This window comes from Pelophylax lessonae (genome assembly GCF_965119305.1).
Source record: "Pelophylax lessonae genome assembly, chromosome: 10".
NCBI classification, from domain to species: domain Eukaryota; kingdom Metazoa; phylum Chordata; class Amphibia; order Anura; family Ranidae; genus Pelophylax; species Pelophylax lessonae.
The window spans coordinates 201,918,369-201,936,814 of NC_138777.1; the positions used below are offsets into that span (position 1 = coordinate 201,918,369).

Sequence of the window (18,446 nt, forward strand, 5' to 3'; positions counted from 1 at the left end):
ACTCATCACATTGTAATATTAACATAGATAAAGACTATTGCACATTCTTGCCCCTATAAATGGTGCTTCCTTCTGTCTAATATTTATAGTGATGATAGGACGAAGTGTCTGTTGATGAGAGGAGGAAATGGAATGGTTCCAGGTTGAGATAAATTAAGACTTGCTGAGTAAGATCGGGGCATGATGACAAAGATCGGGTCATGATGATAATCCAGCTTCGGAAGGAGATTGTACACAAAGACACCCACCCACCCGACCTCAATGAAGGAAACATAATGAGTAACAATCATTTACCTTCCCAGGCTAGAAGTAGTGGGAACTCTGGCTGCCGATACTGTTTTTTAGAAGTAGTCCATCCTCCGTCCATTCATATAGTGTGTTCCTGTAAAATATTTATTCTAAATTCTACTTAATGTTGGCAGATTATATGAATGCATTGATTTGTTGGTTGTCAAGCCTCAGCAGAAGTGAATTGGTAGCAGTAGTCATAATTCTGAGGCCGTGGTGGAATTGGTGGAGGTTGTTCTGGAATGTGAATATTCTCCAAGTCCAGTAACCTGAGTTTCAGTTCAGTATTGAGCAGTAGGTCTAGATCTGTGCGACAACGTTCGCTGGGCATTTCTTTCCCCAGCAGAGCATAAAGCCCATCCAGCCACATACAGAACTGTACAAAGACAAGAAACAATTGGGTCATCTTTAATTCAGATATATAGAGCCCTATAGAGGTGTCCCTCAATCTCCATCCTACTTCTGCCCTGCAAAGGTCCCCCTCAAGCAATGCTCCAAGCCTCCCTACAGAAGTTCACCCCTGTCTCTGCTTCACGTCTTTCTTACAGAAAACCACCTCCATCCCCTCACACCCTACAGAGTTCCACCTCTTGTCATTGCCCTATCTCTATAGGGGTCTACCACCATCTCCACCACACTTCTGCCCAACAGAGGTCCCCCTCAGTCACTGCCCTAAGCCTCCCTACAGCAGTCCACCCTTGTCCTCACTTCCCATCTCCCTTACAAAGGCCTGCCTGCCTCCATCCTTGCCCTAATCCTCAAACAAAACCAACCTCTGTCCTCACCCCTTGCCTACAGAGTTTAGCCTCAATTGGGGAGATGTGCAGCGGGGACAGAGACTAACTTCTAGGGCAGTGATGGCGAACCTTGGCACCCCAGATGTTTTGGAACTACATTTCCCATGATGCTCATGCACTCTGCAGTGTAGTTGAGCATCATGGGAAATTTAGTTCCAAAACATCTGGGGTGCCAGGGTTTGCCATAACTGTTCTAGGGTGTAGAGGTGCCATTAGGACAGAGGCTGACCTTTATAGTGGATAGTAGTCCGTCTCTGCCCTTACCCCCCCCCCCATCCCCCCTTTTCACAGAGGCCAGGTCTCTGTCCCCACTTCTCATCCCTGTTAAAGAAGTCAGCCTCCATCTCGGCTATGAATCTCCCATACTGACAACAGCCTCTATCCCACCTTCCTCTAGAGAGGTCAGACTACAACAGAGTATAGCAGGAGTCTTCAAACTATGGCCCTCCAGTTGTTCAGGAACTACAATTCCTATCATGCCTAGTCATGTCTGTGAATGTCAGAGTTTTACAATGCCTCATGGGATGTGTAGTTCTGCAACAGCTGGAGGGCCGTAGTTTGAAGACCCCTGGAGTATAGTCTCTTTCCCCACCACACATCTCCCAAACAGAGGCCAGCCTCTCCGTGCCCCCCACCACCCGCTTTGTCAACCCTATCTCTCCCGTACACAATGTCTGTTCATTCTTACATCATTAGATGAGGGAGCGATGAAATTCAAACAACTGTCCACGTCATAGTAGATGGAGAAGGCTTGATCCATGAGATCCTACAAGACAAGACAAAGTTTACAGAATGTAGTACCTACAGTTGAACTCTTCTTACTCCTAATGGTTTCCGCCAAGAAAAAAAGCAAAACTGCATCTACTGGGAAATCCACCCACTGCCTCTACCAACAACTTCACAACTCAACTTTCAGAGGTATACCATTTCTCTTTTCACTCTGACTTCACTGGCTACATACTTTTGACAAATGACAAACTACAAAGCATGACAACTAGCATGTTCATGAGGTCAGCAATGACGACTACATATTTCTCTTTTGAAGCCTTTTCCCTAAAGCTGAATTCCGGGATTATAAATCTATTCAACACGTGTATTCTTCTTAAATCTTGCTGTGCTCTGCAGTAATCCAGTGTGAAACTTCCTGTAATAAAGACCAGTCACTGCTGCTCTCTCAAATGGTGCATGGTGACTGGTTTTGTCTCCGCCCCTCCTGTAGTTTTCTTCAGGCAATCTATAGTGGATGGAGCCTGCTGGTCCCCTCCCACAGCTCTGCTCTCTCCACAGGCTATGTACAGCACAGTGATGATATCACTACTTCTTTTAGAAGTAATATCTAGGTTTGCAAAGTCATTTGGAGCATACAAAATGAATATACACCGATCAGCCATAACATTACCGGCGTCTGATAGAGCGAATAACATTGATTAGATTACAATGGCACCTGAAAATCGGTGGGATATATAAGGCATCAAGAGAACATATTGTCCCTGAAGCTGATGTGTTGAAACCAGAAAAAAGGGTTAAGCGTAAGAGTTTAAGTGACTTTGACAAGGGCAAATTGTAATAGATAGATCAGGGGTCTCCAAACTTTCTAAACAAAGGGCCAGTTTTAGTCTGACCCCCAAAAGTCTTAAGAACAGTAAACCGGCCCTTTGTTTAGAAAGTTTGGAGACCCCTGATCTAGCCATTACAATTTGCCCTAGTCAAAGTCACTCAAATACAAATATGTTGGGATTACTGGTACATGGTTGGGGTTACTGGTGGCAACTGTGCCCCATTGTTGGGGTTACTGGCAGGAAACTGTGCCCCATTTTTGGGGCTACTGGCAGGAACTGTGTACCATTGTTGGGGTCACTGACAGGAACTGTGACCCATTGTGGCGGTCCATGGCAGGAACTGTACCCAATTGTTGGCGTCACTGACAGGAACCCTGCCCCATTGTGGCGGTTCATGGCAGGAACTGTGTCCAATTGTTGGGGTCACTGACAGGAACTGTGCCCCATTGTGGCTGTCCATGGCAGGAACTGTCGCAATTGTTGGGGTCACTGGCAGGAACTAAGTCCCATTGTTGGGGTCTTTGGCAGGAATTGTGCCCCATTGTTGAGGTCATTGGCAGGAATTGTGCCCCATTGTTGGTATCAGTGGATGAAATAGTGCCCCAAGGGCCGAAAAAACAAGCAAAGGGCAGCATCTGGCCCCCGGCCACAGTTTGGAGACCACTGGGCTAGATAATTGGGTCAAAGTAACTCCAAAACTGCAGCTCTTGGGGATGTTCATGGTATGCAGTGGTCAGGACCGACCAAAAGTGGTCCAAGGAAGGAGAACCAGCAGCCAAGTCTCATTAATTCACATGGGGAGCAAAGGCTGACCTGTTTAGTCCGATCCAATAGAAGAGCTACTGTAGCTCCAACTGCTGGGAAAGTAATGCTGGTTGTGATAGAAAGGTGCCAGGACACACAGTGCACTGCAATTTTAGCAGACTGGTCAGGCTGCCCACAGACAATGGGCACGTAAACATCAGAACTGCATCACGGAGCAATTGAAGAAGGTGGCATGCTATGATGAATTCAAGAATAGTTTGAGGAACACGAGTTTGAGGTATTGACTTGGGCTACAAATTCTCCAGAACTCAATCCAAACCGGCATCTGTGGGATGTGCTGGAAAAACAAGTCAAGGTCATCCTCGAGGTCAAGGGGCACAGTTATCGTAGTTATTGTTTCCATTATTAGTCATTCCATTTCCCATCAGGGTGGTCCTCAAAAGGGTTAGTGCCGGGCATGTGGAAAGCTGGCACTGTCACAGAAATTGCCAAGCATGCCTTGCACAAGCTTTCTGTGACTAGGGCCAGGACAAGGCTTAAAGTGGTTGTTATGCTACTTATATAAAATTATATAATCCCCTCTGTAATAGAACACTAAGTGCCACTGTGCCTGTGTTATAGAAAAGATTGGCAGATTGGTACCCAAATCCGAGTGGCTCCCAGCTTCGGCTGACTCCTCAGATCTCTCCTCTACCCGGCTGACAGCTCCAGTAGGTGGGCCCAAGCATTGAAGCTGATGTCAGCCGGGCAGGAGAGGAAGAGAGGAGAGAGAGAGCCGATCGGTCACGTGATCGTTGGGAGCCGCTCGGATTTAGGTACAGATCACATCTTTTTTGAATAACAGGCACAGGGGCAGTTATTGTTCTATTACAGAGGGTATCAGATTATTTTACAATAATTATGAGAACAGCAGGGGGGAGAGGGTGGGCACTGACGAGCAGAGAGGCAGGGAGAGAAGGGTGAGAGAAAGACATGGAAGAACAGTGCAGGGCTGACAGAGACACATATGCTAGCCACGGTGTCAGGGCTCAGCAGCCATGATACACCGTGGTCAGTGTACAGGGGGAGGGCAGAAACTGGCAGGATCAACCAGGTTTTTTAGGTGTTACAAGGGGCCAAATGACACAGCACAAGCACTGTGCTGTAAAGCATGCTTTAAGGGAACAGGATCTTTTTTTATGCTTTAAGCGATTGTCTTGGTTTTATAGACAGCCCAGGAGTCCATTCAGGGTCTGCCTCCTAACTAAGTGCCATCAACAGCAGATCCCATTCCTTCGTCCAGCCTTCCATCTCTGCAAATCAACTGAGGTGCTTTGGCTTCTTCAGAGGAAGGGTCGTAAGAATTGTCTGCAGGGGGCTTTGTCTCTGCACTTGGGAACCCCTAATAGAAGCCATTGAATGGGAAAACTACAATCAGCAAAAAGTGTTCAACCAGAAATCATCTGCAGGGCAGCAGCTTGGGCATCATATGGCACCTTCTTGTCCCATTATCAGGTAAACCTGGCATCTCTGACAATGGTACAGCTCAGGAGAGTTCTTCAGTACTTCTCAGTACTGTGAAATTTCAGAAGATTAATTAATCAATTCCTGGGCTGGTGCTCCTATGACAGAAAGTGTAATAAAAATAATCTACAGCAGAGCAGTGTAGAAATAAAATGGCAAAATGCTGAACACATTTATCGATGTTCGTATGAAAACCAATAAGACATTTCATAGAATCAGAAACAAGCTAAAAATATACAGAGAACTCACCTTATTCTGCTTCCCTGAACTTTTCTCCTTGATGTGAGGACAATCCTTTCCTGTTAGAATATACTTTATATCTGCAACTGCAACTAAAAGGAAAAAAAAAATCTGTCACCTCTTCAGTATACACTCCCCCCCCCCTCCCCCTGCAACAATAATCTGTCACCTTCTGAGTATGCAGTCCCCCCACACACTCCAATAATCTATCACCTCCTCAGTATACCCCCCTCCCTCAACAACAATCTGTCACCTCCTCAGTATACCCCCCTGCCGCAACAATAATCTGTCACCTCCTCAGTATAACCCCCTGCCGCAACAATAATCTGCCACCTCCTCAGTATAACCCCCTGCCGCAACAATAAACTGTAACCTCCTCAGTATACAGTCCCCACACACACCCCAATAATCTGTCACCTCTTAAGTATACAGCCCCCTCCCCCCACACAGACACTCCAATAATCTGTCACCTTCTCAGTATACACCCCGCCCCCCGCAACAATAATCTGTCACCTCCTCGGTATACAGTCGCCCCACACACCCTAATAATACGTCACCTCCTAAGTATACAGCCCCCCCCCCCAAACACACGCCAATAATTTCTCCTCTCCTCAGTATACAGCCCCCCACACACCCCAATAATCTGTCACCTACTAAGTATACAGCCCCCTCCCCCCACACAGACACTCCAATAATCTGTCACCTTCACAGTATACACCCCCCCTGCAACAATCTGTCACCTCCTCAGTATACAGTCCCCCCACACACCCCAATAATACGTCACCTCCTAAGAATATAGCCCCCCCCACGAACACACTCCAATAATCTGTCCTCTCCTCAGTATACAGTCCCTCCACACACCCCAGTAATCTGCCACCTCCTCAGTATACAGCCCCCCCCCACACACCCCAATAATCTATCACTGAAAATCTGTACTCTCCTCAGTATACACCCCCCCCCCCCCCCGCTACAATAATCTGTCACCTCCTCAGTATACAGTCCCCACACACACCCCAATAATCTGTCACCTCCTCAGTATACACCCCCCCCCGCACAACAATAATCTGTCACCTCAGTATACAGTCCCTTCCACATCCCCACACACACCCCAATAATCTGTCACCTCCTCAGTATACAGCCCCCCCCACATACCCCAATAAACTGTCACCTCCTAAGTATACAGTCCCCACACACACCACAATAATCTGTCACCTCCTCAGTATACAGCCCCCGAAAAACACCCCAATAATCTGTCCTCTCCTCAGTATACACCCCCCCAACAATAATCTGTCACCTCCTCAGTATACAGTCCCCCCCACAGCCCCACACACACCCCAATAAACTGTTACCTCCATAAGTGTACAGCCCCCCCCCCCACACACCCCAATAATATGTCACCTCCTCAGTATATAGTCCCCCACCCGCACACGCTAGAAAACTGTCCTTTCCACAGTATACAGTCCCCCCACGCCCCAATAATCTGTCCCTTCCTCAGTATACAGTCCCCCCCACACACCCCAAAAATCTGTCCTCTCCTCAGTAAACAGTCCCTCCACACACCCCAATAATCTGTCCCCTCCTCAGTATACAGGCCCCCCACACACCCCAATAATCTGTTCCTTCTCAGCATAGTGTCCCTCCACACACCCCAATAAGCTGTCACCTCTTCAGTATACAGGCCCCCCACACACCCCAATAATCTGTCCCTTCCTCAGTATACAGTCCCCCCACACACCCCAAAAATCTGTCCTCTCCTCAGTAAACAGTCCCTCCACACACCCCAATAATCTGTCCCCTCCTCAGTATACAGGCCCCCCACACACCCCAATAATCTGTTCCTTCTCAGCATAGTGTCCCTCCACACACCCCAATAAGCTGTCACCTCTTCAGTATACAGGCCCCCCACACACCCCAATAATCTGTCACCTCCTCCGTATACAGTCCCCCACACACCCCAATAATTTCAGCTCCTCAGTATATAGTCCCCACACCCCAAAAATATGTCACCTCCTCAGTATACAGCCCCTCACACACCCCAATAATACGTCACCTCCTAAGAATACAGCCCCCCCCCCCACAAACACACTCCAATAATCTGTCCTCTCCTCAGTATACAGTCCCTCCACACACCCCAGTAATCTGCCACCTCCTCAGTATACAGCCCCCCACACACCCCAATAATCTCCTCAGTAGACAGCCGCCCCTCCCCCCCACACACACCCAAATAATCTGTCACCTCCTCAGTATACAGTCCCCCACACACCTTAAAAATCTGTCCTCTCCTCAGTATACACCCCCCCCCCGCAATAATAATCTGTCACCTCCATCGTATACAGTCCCCGCACACACCCCAATAATCTGTCACCTCCTCAGTATACACCCCCCCCCCCGCAACAATAATCTGTCACCTCAGTATACAGTCCCTTCCACATCCCCACACACACACACCCCAATAATCTGTCACCTCCTCAGTATACAGCCCCCCCCCCACACACCCCAATAAACTGTCACCTCCTAAGTATACAGTCCCCACACACACCCCAATCTGTCACCTCCTCAGTATACAGCCCCCCGAAACCCCCCCCCCCCCCAATAATCTGTCCTCTCCTCAGTATACACCCCCCCCCAACAATAATCTGTCACCTCCTCAGTATACAGTGCCCCCCACAGCCCCACACACACCCCAATAAACTGTTACCTCCATAAGTGTACAGCCCCCCCCCCACCACACACCCCAATAATATGTCACCTCCTCAGTATATAGTCCCCCACCCACACACGCCAGAAAACTGTCCTTTCCACAGTATACAGTCCCCCCCACGCCCCAATAATCTGTCCCTTCCTCAGTATACAGTCCCCCCACACACCCCAAAAATCTGTCCTTTCCTCAGTAAACAGTCCCTCCACACACTCCAATAATCTGTCCCCTCCTCAGTATACAGTCCCCACACACACACCCCAATAATATGTCACCTCCTCAGTATACAGCCCCCCACACACCCCAATAATCTGTCACCTCTTCAGTATACAGTCCCTCCACACACCCCAATAAGCTGTCATCTCTTCAGTAGACAGTCCCCCCACACACCCCAATAATCTGTCACCTCCTTAGTATACAGTCCCCCACACACCCCAATCTGTCACCTCCTCAGTATAAACCCCCCCCCCCACACACACCCCAATAATCTGTCACCTCCTCAGTATACAGTCCCCACACACACCACAATAATCTGTAACCTCCTCAGAATACAGTCCCCCCACACACCCCAATAATCTGTCACCTTTTTAGTATACAGCCCCCCAAACACCCCAATAATCTGTCCTCTCCATATACAGTCCCTCCACACACCCCAATAATCTGTCCCTCTCCTCAGTGTACAGCCCCCCCACACACCCCATTAATGTGTCCTCTCCTCAGGGTACATCCCCCTGCAACAATAATCTGTCACCTCCTCAGTATATAGTCCCCCCGCACACCCCAAAAATCTGTCCTTTCCGCAGTATACAGTCCCCCCACACCCCAATAATCTGTCCCTTCCTCAGTATACAGTCCCCCCACACACCCCAATAATCTGTCCTCTCCTCAGTAAACAGTCACCCCCTAACTTCCCAATAATCTGTCCCCTCCTCAATATACACCCCCCACACACCCCAATAATCTGTCCCTTCCTCGGTATTCAGTCACCCCACACACCCCAATAATCTGTTCCCTCCTCAGCATAGTGTCCCTCAACACACCCCAATAATCTGTCACCTCTTCACTATACAGTCCCCCCACACACCCCAATAATCTGCCACCTCCTATACAGGCCCCCACACACACCCCAATAATCTGTCCTCTCCTTAGTGTACAGTCCACCCCCGCACCCCAATAATCTGTCCTCTCCTCAGTGTACAGACCACCCCCACACCCCAATAAACTGTCACCTCCTCAGTGTACAGCCCCCCCCCCCACAGACCCCAATAATCTGTCCCTTTCTCAGTAGACAGTCCCTCCACACACCCCAATATTCTGTAACCTCCTCAGTATACAGTCCCACCACACACCCCAATAATCTGTCACCTCCTCAGGATACAGTCCACCCACACACCCCAATAATCTGTCCTCTCCTCAGTGTACAGCCCCCCACACACCCCAATAATCTGTCACCTCTTTAGTATACAGCCCCACCCACACACACCCCAATAATCTGTCACCTCCTCAGGATACAGTCCACCCACACACCCCAATAATCTGTCCTCTCCTCCGTGTACAGCCCCCCCCACACACACCCCAATAATCTGTCACCGCTTTAGTATACAGCCCCCACCCCACACACCCCAATAATCTATCACCTCCTGAGTATAAAGCCCCCCACACACCATAATAGTCTGTCACCTCCTCAGTATACAGTCCCCACACAAACCCCAATAATATGTCACCGCCTCAGTATACAGTCCCCCCCCCCCCACACACCCCAATAATATGTTACCTCCTCAGTATACAGCCCCCCCCCCCACACACCCCAATAATATGTCAGCTCCTCAGTATACAGCCCCCCACACACCCCAATAATCTGTCACCTCTTCAGTATGCAGTCCCCACACACACCCCAATAATCTGTCCCTCCGCAACAATAATCTGTCCTCTCCTCAGTATACATACCCCCCCCGCAACAATAATCTGTCACCTCCTCAGTATACAGTCGCCCCCCACACACACACACACACACCCCAATAATCTGTCACCTCCTTAAGTGTACAGCTCCCTCCCACACACCCCAATAATATGTCACCTCCTCAGTATATAGTCCCCCCGCACACCCCAGAAAACTGTCCTTTCTGCAGTATACAGTCCCCCCACACCCCAATAATCTGTCCCCTCCTCAGTATACAGGCCCCCCACCCACCCCAATAATCTGCCACCTCCTCAGTATACAGTCCCCACACACACCCCAATAATCTGTCCCCTCCTAAGTATACAGCCCCCACATACACCCCAATAATCTGTCACCTCCTCAGTATACAGCCCCCCACACACCCCAATAATCTGTCCTCTCCTCAGTATAAACCCCCCCCCCCCCCGCAACAATAATCTGTCACCTCCTCAGTATACAGCCCCCCCCACACACACACCCCAATAATCTGTCACCTCCTTAGTATACAGTCCCCACACACACCCCAATAATCTGTCACCTCCTCAGTATACAGCCCCACCCCCACACACCCCAATAAATCTGTCACCTCCTCAGTATACAGCCCCCCCCTCACACCCCAATAATCTGTCACCTCCTCCGTATACAGTCCCCCACACAACCCAATAATGTCAGCTCCTCAGTATATAGTCCCCACACACACCCCAATAATCTGTCACCTCCTCAGTGTACAGCCCCCCCCCCCCCACACACCCCAATAATCTGTCACCTCCTCAGTATATAGTCCCCCACACCCTAATAATATGACACCTGCTCAGTATACAGTCCCCCCACACACCCCAATAATCTTTCACCTCCTCAGTATATAGCCCCCCCCCACACACCCCAATAATCTGTCACTTCCTCAGTATACAGTCCCCACACACACCCTAATAATCTGTCACCTCCTCAGTATACAGTCCCCACACACACCCTAATAATCTGTCACCTCCTCAGTATACAGTCCCCCACACACCCAATAATATGTCACCTCCTCAGTATACAGTCCCCACACACACCCCAATATTCTGTCACCTCCTCAGTATACAGTCCCCCCACACACCCCAATATTCTGTCACCTCCTCAGTATACAGTCCCCCACACACCCCAATATTCTGTCACCTCCTCAGTATACAGTCCCCACACACATCCCAATAATATGTCACCTCCTCAGTATACAGTCCCCCACACACCCCCTAATAATCTGTCACCTCTTTAGTATACAGTCTATCCACACACCCCAATAATCTGTCACCTCCTCAGTATACAGTCCCCCACACACCCCAATAATCTGTCACCTCCTTAGTATACAGTCCCCACACACCCCAATATTCTGTCACCTCCTCAGTATACAGTCCCCCACACACCCCAATATTCTGTCACCTCCTCAGTATACAGTCCCCACACACATCCCAATAATATGTCACCTCCTCAGTATACAGTCCCCCACACACCCCCTAATAATCTGTCACCTCTTTAGTATACAGTCTATCCACACACCCTAATAATCTGTCACCTCCTCAGTATACAGTCCCCACACACACCCTAATAATCTGTCACCTCCTCAGTATACAGTCCCCCACACACCCAATAATATGTCACCTCCTCAGTATACAGTCCCCACACACACCCCAATATTCTGTCACCTCCTCAGTATACAGTCCCCCCACACACCCCAATATTCTGTCACCTCCTCAGTATACAGTCCCCCACACACCCCAATATTCTGTCACCTCCTCAGTATACAGTCCCCACACACATCCCAATAATATGTCACCTCCTCAGTATACAGTCCCCCACACACCCCCTAATAATCTGTCACCTCTTTAGTATACAGTCTATCCACACACCCCAATAATCTGTCACCTCCTCAGTATACAGTCCCCCACACACCCCAATAATCTGTCACCTCCTTAGTATACAGTCCCCACACACCCCAATAATCTGTCACCTCCTCAGTATACAGTCCCCCCCACACACCCCAATAATCTGTCACCTCCTCAGTATACAGTCCCCCACACACCCCAATAATCTGTCACCTCCTCAGTATACAGTCCCCACACACACACCCCAATAATCTGTCCCCTCCTCAGTATACAGTCCCCACACACACACCCCAATAATCTGTCACCTCCTCAGTATACAGTCTCCCCACACACCCCAATAATCTGTCACCTCCTCAGTATACAGTCCCCCACACACCCCAATATTCTGTCACCTCCTCAGTATACAGTCCCCACACACACACCCCAATAATCTGTCACCTCCTCAGTATACAGTCTCCACACACACCCCAATAATCTGTCACCTCCTCAGTATACAGTCCCCCCCACACACCCCAATAATCTGTCACCTCCTCAGTATACAGTCCCCCCCACACCCAATAATATGTCACCTCCTCAGTATACAGTCCCCCACACACCCCAATATTCTGTCACCTCCTCAGTATACAGTCCCCCACACACCCCAATATTCTGTCACCTCCTCAGTATACAGTCCCCACACACATCCCAATAATATGTCACTTCCTCAGTATACAGGCCTCCCTCCCCCAAACTCCAATAATCTTTCTCTTAGTCAGTATACAAGGTTACCAGTATATTATTCCTTGATCACCAAGTTTTCACTTAGACCCCATGCCTCCAATGAGCCCACATCACCCATCATATTTATTTTAGTATAAATGAACTCACCTTTTGATGCAAGCATTTCAATTGGAGAGTTATCAATGTTGTCCTCAAGGTCCCCGTAGTGCAGCACTTTGTGGTTTGGGGAGAGGCGGCAGAACCAGAGTTTATCTAAAATAAGGGAAAGGTTTGCTAATCCAGGAGGATTACACATAGTCACAATGAATAAATCAATGGGGAATTAGACAGAAGTCATGAACTGCTACCAGTATTTTATCACCCCAGGCATGGTGCAAACATTGGAATTGGTGTGACACTAAAAGTTTGGCACCAAGCTATCCATATCCATAGGGACTGTAGAGATTCAACAAAGGATACTTTGGATGAAAAGGGACTGCAGAGATTCAACAAAGGATACTTTGGGTGAATAGGGACTGCAGAGATTCAGCAAAGGATACTTTAGGTGAATAAGGTGAAGTATCTTGTTTTTTTCTAGGGATTACGGTTAATAGTTAATATAAAGAATCAACCTTTTTCTAGTTTTGTATAGAGTAGGGAATGTTTAAAGAGTATGTTACCCCGATATTTTATATCCCCGATATTTGTCAGTTTGTAGCATGTACTTGCAAAAAAAGGTATCCTGTTCTTTCTGTATTGCTTCTTTTGTGTGAAATACCTGGTTATCCTACCACCAGTCCCCTTGTTTTCCTATTTTAAACTGACCACGCTTGGCAAAGAAGCACATTTTTCCCAGCGTGGTCTGTTTTCTGGCTGTGCTGGAAGCACAATCTGCCTGTCCTCCAATGGCCAAGACTTGTGCTGACACCCCCTGTAACGGATCTTTGTACCCCAGCTGGGCACATCCGTCGAAACTGTGTCTCCTGTCCTCCAAACGCACCCACAGCCTGCGGAGAAGCCATACCCAGCCCGTAACCCCTCAATCACGAGACAATCCACACAGGTGTTGAGGGTTAGCCATGCAGAGCTTAAACTGTTTATTACATTCCAAACCATACAGTTACAAACAGCTAAGGGGCACTCCCCTTAGCCCTGCAGGGGGGGGGGGTGAGACAAAGACCAACCAATGAGAACTGAACATTTGTACATTTGAACCAGGCAGTCTTAGTACACACCCCCTGCGAAGAGATGTCTTCAGCTCAGACAAGTGTCTGTGTCATGAATCCACACCCTTAGACACAGGAACAGGAGGGGGGGGGGGGGGGGGGATGGGCTGTAACATTACATTACATTAACACAATGCCATGAGTCCTGCCACCTTCCTTTGTTCTGAGGATGAATGAAGAGAAAATAAAATGCAATAAAAGGCCAATGTCCCAAACTCGTAGGAAAATGAAACGAAGGGGTTTACAATCCAGGGACAGGGTGATCTGTCACAGTGCTCCCCCCTTGTGGAACACTCCGGCAGACCCGGCTTGACCCTTTTCATGTCAACTCGGGGATGTCCGGATTTAGGTTAGGGGCTGAGTTCCATTTGCCGGGACAACCCATCAGCGTTGCCATTCTGCTTACCAGGCCAGTAGTGGATGGTAAAGTCAAAAGGCTGCAGCGCCAAACTCCAGTATCTTCTGGCCCATAGTCTGTCGGTAGGAGGCTTGCGCACAGTCCCCTCCAAAACACACAGTGAAAGTGGGTTCTGTCACATTTCTCCCCTTTTAAAAACAGACTAACGAGGTTTCTGACCCTCAACTGGTCTGGACCTGCGTTAGTCACAAACTTCCACCCCAGGCAACCAGGAAAAGTAAAAGTACGACTCTGGCGCTGGGGAGCAAAACTGCACATAGGGTCTCCCATGAATAAAAACAGCCGCTGCAGAGTGGGAACAACTGTATGCACTCCTCTGATCCGGGGCTGGGTTGCAGATATTGGGGGGAGCTGAATAATCCTCTGCCCTGATGCCAGCGCTTCCGCTGGTAGGGAATGTAGGCTAGTAGGGCTATGCATTTGAGGAGAAAAAGGTACTTGCTTTTCTCCTGGTGTAGTTACCAGCCGCTGAGAAGGTATCTTGCAGGGACTGTCTCCCAGATTCTTCATCTCTTGTTCTGATGCTGGGCAGAGACCATCAGCGCTCTCTTCTGTAGCCAGCGCTTCTGCTGGGGGGATAACCACTGGGGTAGTGTCCAAGTGCTGGGGAAACGGCTCACTGAGGTCATCCCTCGGACTCCCTGGATCTACCTCTGAGGGTGGGCAGAGGCCAGCGGCACTCTGCCCCATAGCCAGCGCTTCTGCTGGGGGGATGAACATTGGGGTAGTGTCCAATTGTTGGGGAGGGAGAATTGCTTTCTCTACTCCCGGTGGGGATATCTGCTGTTGGGAAAACAGCTCACGCAGATCCTCTCTCAGACTCTCCGGATCCCACTCTTTTTCTGATGCTGGGCAGATGCCAAGGGCACTCTGCCCTGTAGCCAGCGCTTCTGCTGGGGCACCAGATGAGATACTCTGGACTTGCTGCTGATCACCATTTCCCAGCCTTCCAGCGCCTGTCTCAACTCCCCCTTCTGAGACCTTCATGCTATCAGCTTGTCTCGCTGCCTGGGGGACCTCCAGTGCGTTCTGGCATTCTAGCGCTCGCAGTGCCCTCTGTATCATCGCTGCTTCTTCCATTGCAGTTAGTACGGGAAAACGCAGGGTCACCCCTGGCCCCATTTGCTTCTCATCTTTGTGACTGTCTGCTATTTCTCTCGGACAGTTCCAGGCAATGGGAGCCATGCCAGGCTGCTGATCACCGTCAAACAGCCGCTTGTAGGCAATCTCGAGCTCCCATTCCTGCTCAACCAGGAACTCCAATTCCTCCAGGTCACACACCTCGTCGGGGAGGTCCAGCATCTCATCTCGGAAATCCAGAATGTGTTCCAGCCGCAACTCCTCATCGCTCCCAAAGTCTGGGTCTCCGTACATTTTTTGATGGAGCAGCCCCACGCCGCCATAGCCAACGCCTTCTGTTGGGCTGCCATCTGCTGTACCTGGCCACAGTTGAGCCGCGAACCACCGGAGGGCTCTGTAGCTGGCATCCAGCCTCATTTCCTCCTGGACCAATCTTCCGAGCTCTGTCTTCCCTTCATCTCGCGGTCGTTCCCTCAGGAACACCTCTCGCGCACGGTACTGCTTCCGGTACATCTCTGTGGAGGAGGGAAGGATCTTCCCCTGATGGTGCCGCTCGTGGCTTAGCGCCTCATGCCAGAGTTGCCGGCGGATCACATCCTCCCAGCAAAGCCTGGTGTGCTCTGTCGCTGGTCCCCGATGTTGCTTCCGCATGCCTTGCAGCCTCCTCCCGAACTCCGCTCTCATGCTGGCTGGTCCCCGTATCATTCCTCGGCAGCTGCCCAGATCTTGAATCCTGGTGGTGGTTTGGATATCCTGGACTGCAGGAGACATCCCACCGCTGCCAACCAATGTAACGGATCTTTGTACCCCAGCTGGGCACATCCGTCGAAACTGTGTCTCCTGTCCTCCAAATACACCCACAGCCTGCGGAGAAGCCATACCCAGCCCGTAACCCCTCAATCACGAGACAATCCACACAGGTGTTGAGGGTTAGCCATGCAGAGCTTAAACTGTTTATTACATTCCAAACCATACAGTTACAAACAGCTAAGGGGCACTCCCCTTAGCCCTGCAAGGGGGGGGGGGGGATGAGACAAAGACCAACCAATGAGAACTGAACATTTGTACATTTGAACCAGGCAGTCTTAGTACACACCCCCTGCGGAGAGATGTCTTCAGCTCAGACAAGTGTCTGTGTCATGAATCCACACCCTTAGACACAGGAACAGGAGGCGGGGGGGGGGGGGGGGGGCTGTAACATTACATTACATTACATTACATTAACACAATGCCATGAGTCCTGCCATCTTCCTTTGTTCTGAGGATGAATGAAGAGAAAATAAAATGCAATAAAAGGCCAATGTCCCAAACTCGTAGGAAAATGAAACGAAGGGATTTACAATCCAGGGACAGGGTGATCCGTCACAGTGCTCCCCCCTTGTGGAACACTCCGGCAGACCCGGCTTGACCCTTTTCAGGTCAACTAGGGGATGTCCGGATTTAGGTTAGGGGCTGAGTTCCATTTGCCGGGACAACCCATCAGCGTTGCCATTCTGCTTACCAGGCCAGTAGTGGATGGTAAAGTCAAAAGGCTGCAGCGCCAAACTCCAGTATCTTCTGGCCCATAGTCTGTCGGTAGGAGGCTTGCGCACAGTCCCCTCCAAAACACACAGTGACAGTGGGTTCTGTCACACCCCCCCCCCCCCCTGAACTTCACTGGGATGATTGATGTATTGTTGTTTCTCTGCCTCTTGCTCAGACGCCCCCTGCAGTCTCCACCCCCAGCTCTCTAAGCCCCTTATGCAGCTAAGAACAGAAGTTATGTTTTTTTGTTTTTTATCTATATACACAAATATTTTGCCTTGCATTTCTATTTTTAATTGAATGGGTTGATTTACAAGGTAAGGGTTCACATACACTTTAAAGCGGAGTTCCGGGAACAGATGTCATTTTTTAATAAACATACCCCCGGGACAGTCAGGGCTAGCACATTCCACAATGGCTAGCCTCTGATCTGTCCCGGTTCGCACTTACCTTTTAGAAGAAATACTTACTTATAAAATTTCTTCCACAGCGTTTCGATCTCTCTTGTGGGCAGCTGAAGCCGGCGCGGTCCTCTTCTGTGTCTTCTTCCGCGTCTTCTTGTCCCAGAATGCGCCGCACCGGCCCCTCTCGTCACTTCCGGTGCGGCGCTGCATTCCTCCACAGCTTCTGGGCATGCCCAGAAGCTGTTTAGCAGGGGAATGCGGCGTCGCCCGGAAATGACGAGCGTGGCCGGTGCCGTCGCATTGATTCCTGGGAGCTATGACGTTCAGCTCCCAGGAATCATAGCGAGGCAGGAAGTGACGGGGTGAGCCGCGGCTCCGAGGGAGGAAGTACTCTGAGGTGAGTATCTTCGATCTTCAATTACAAGGTAAGTAAACAAAAAAAAAAAATAACTATCCAATTCCTTTTCAGGTGAGGTCTACCTAGCGGAGGGGCACAAAAAAAAAAATATCGTTTTTGTGCCCGGAACTCCGCTTTAAAACTACTATCAGATATTTCATTAGGGAGATTACCCCTTACTTCCTTTAGAAGGGACACAGTTAAAAGTTATAGGAAATCTCTCCAAAGTAAGGGAAATTACCTCCTTGACAGTTGTTACCAATAGAACATTTATTTTCTCTTCCTGGTACAATGACAACTGTCACACTTTGGATTTTCTGTCTTAGTGACCAATGCTTAGATCTAGTTAATCACTTGCCGACCACCTTATAGCAGTTTTCCTGCTACATGGAGGCCGCTGTATGCAGGATCACATATATATATATATATATATATATATATATATATATACGTGCAAACGTGTGCTCCCACCGGATCGCCCCCGCTGTGATTACACACAGCAGGAGCCACACAGTAGGAGGCGATCAGTGGGTACCGCAGGCTCGATGTCCACTGGCACCCGCTGATCATCAGCCACAGAGGCAGAACTGCAATCTGCCATTGTAAACACGGCAGATTGCAGTTCTGAGAGGAGGGAGGGCATGGATCCTGTGACTCTGCAAAGCAGGGACTAGGATCTATGTTTTCCCCTAGAAAAAGCACCTCACAGAGTTTAGAAAAACACTGGATAGGCACACAGTTAAACCTTTGATTGCCCCTGATGGTAACTTCTTCCCAGCCATTGTCATTAGTACAGTGACAGTGCATATTGTTTAGCACTGATCACTGTATTATGCCTCGGTTCGGTTCAGTGGATCGGTTCGGGTCGGTTCAGTATGTACGCTATTTTGAGTGTTTCCATTATGAAAGTGGTCCATGCAACCGAACCAAACCGCACCATTCCTGGTCCTCCTTCAGATGTAGGGCCATAGGAAATGGTATGGTAGGGTTAGGGCGGAGCTACTGGCGTCACACGATACATTCCTCTGATTGGCGGACAGGAAAACC

General features: G+C 49.4%; 1 protein-coding gene across 1 annotated transcript in view; it reads right to left on the reverse strand.

The window, feature by feature from the left end:
* Positions 1-366: 366 nt before the first annotated feature.
* ELMO3 (engulfment and cell motility 3) overlaps positions 367-18,446 on the reverse strand; it is a 64,939-nt gene continuing 46,859 nt past the window's right edge. Inside the window, exons 15-18 of the mRNA XM_082270705.1 lie at positions 12,519-12,623; positions 5,162-5,244; positions 1,774-1,851; positions 367-664 (exon numbers count right to left, since the gene is read on the reverse strand). Of these exons, the coding sequence (XP_082126831.1) occupies positions 452-664; positions 1,774-1,851; positions 5,162-5,244; positions 12,519-12,623 (479 nt within the window). The 3' untranslated portion in view covers positions 367-451. The remainder of the gene's footprint in view (positions 665-1,773; positions 1,852-5,161; positions 5,245-12,518; positions 12,624-18,446) is intronic.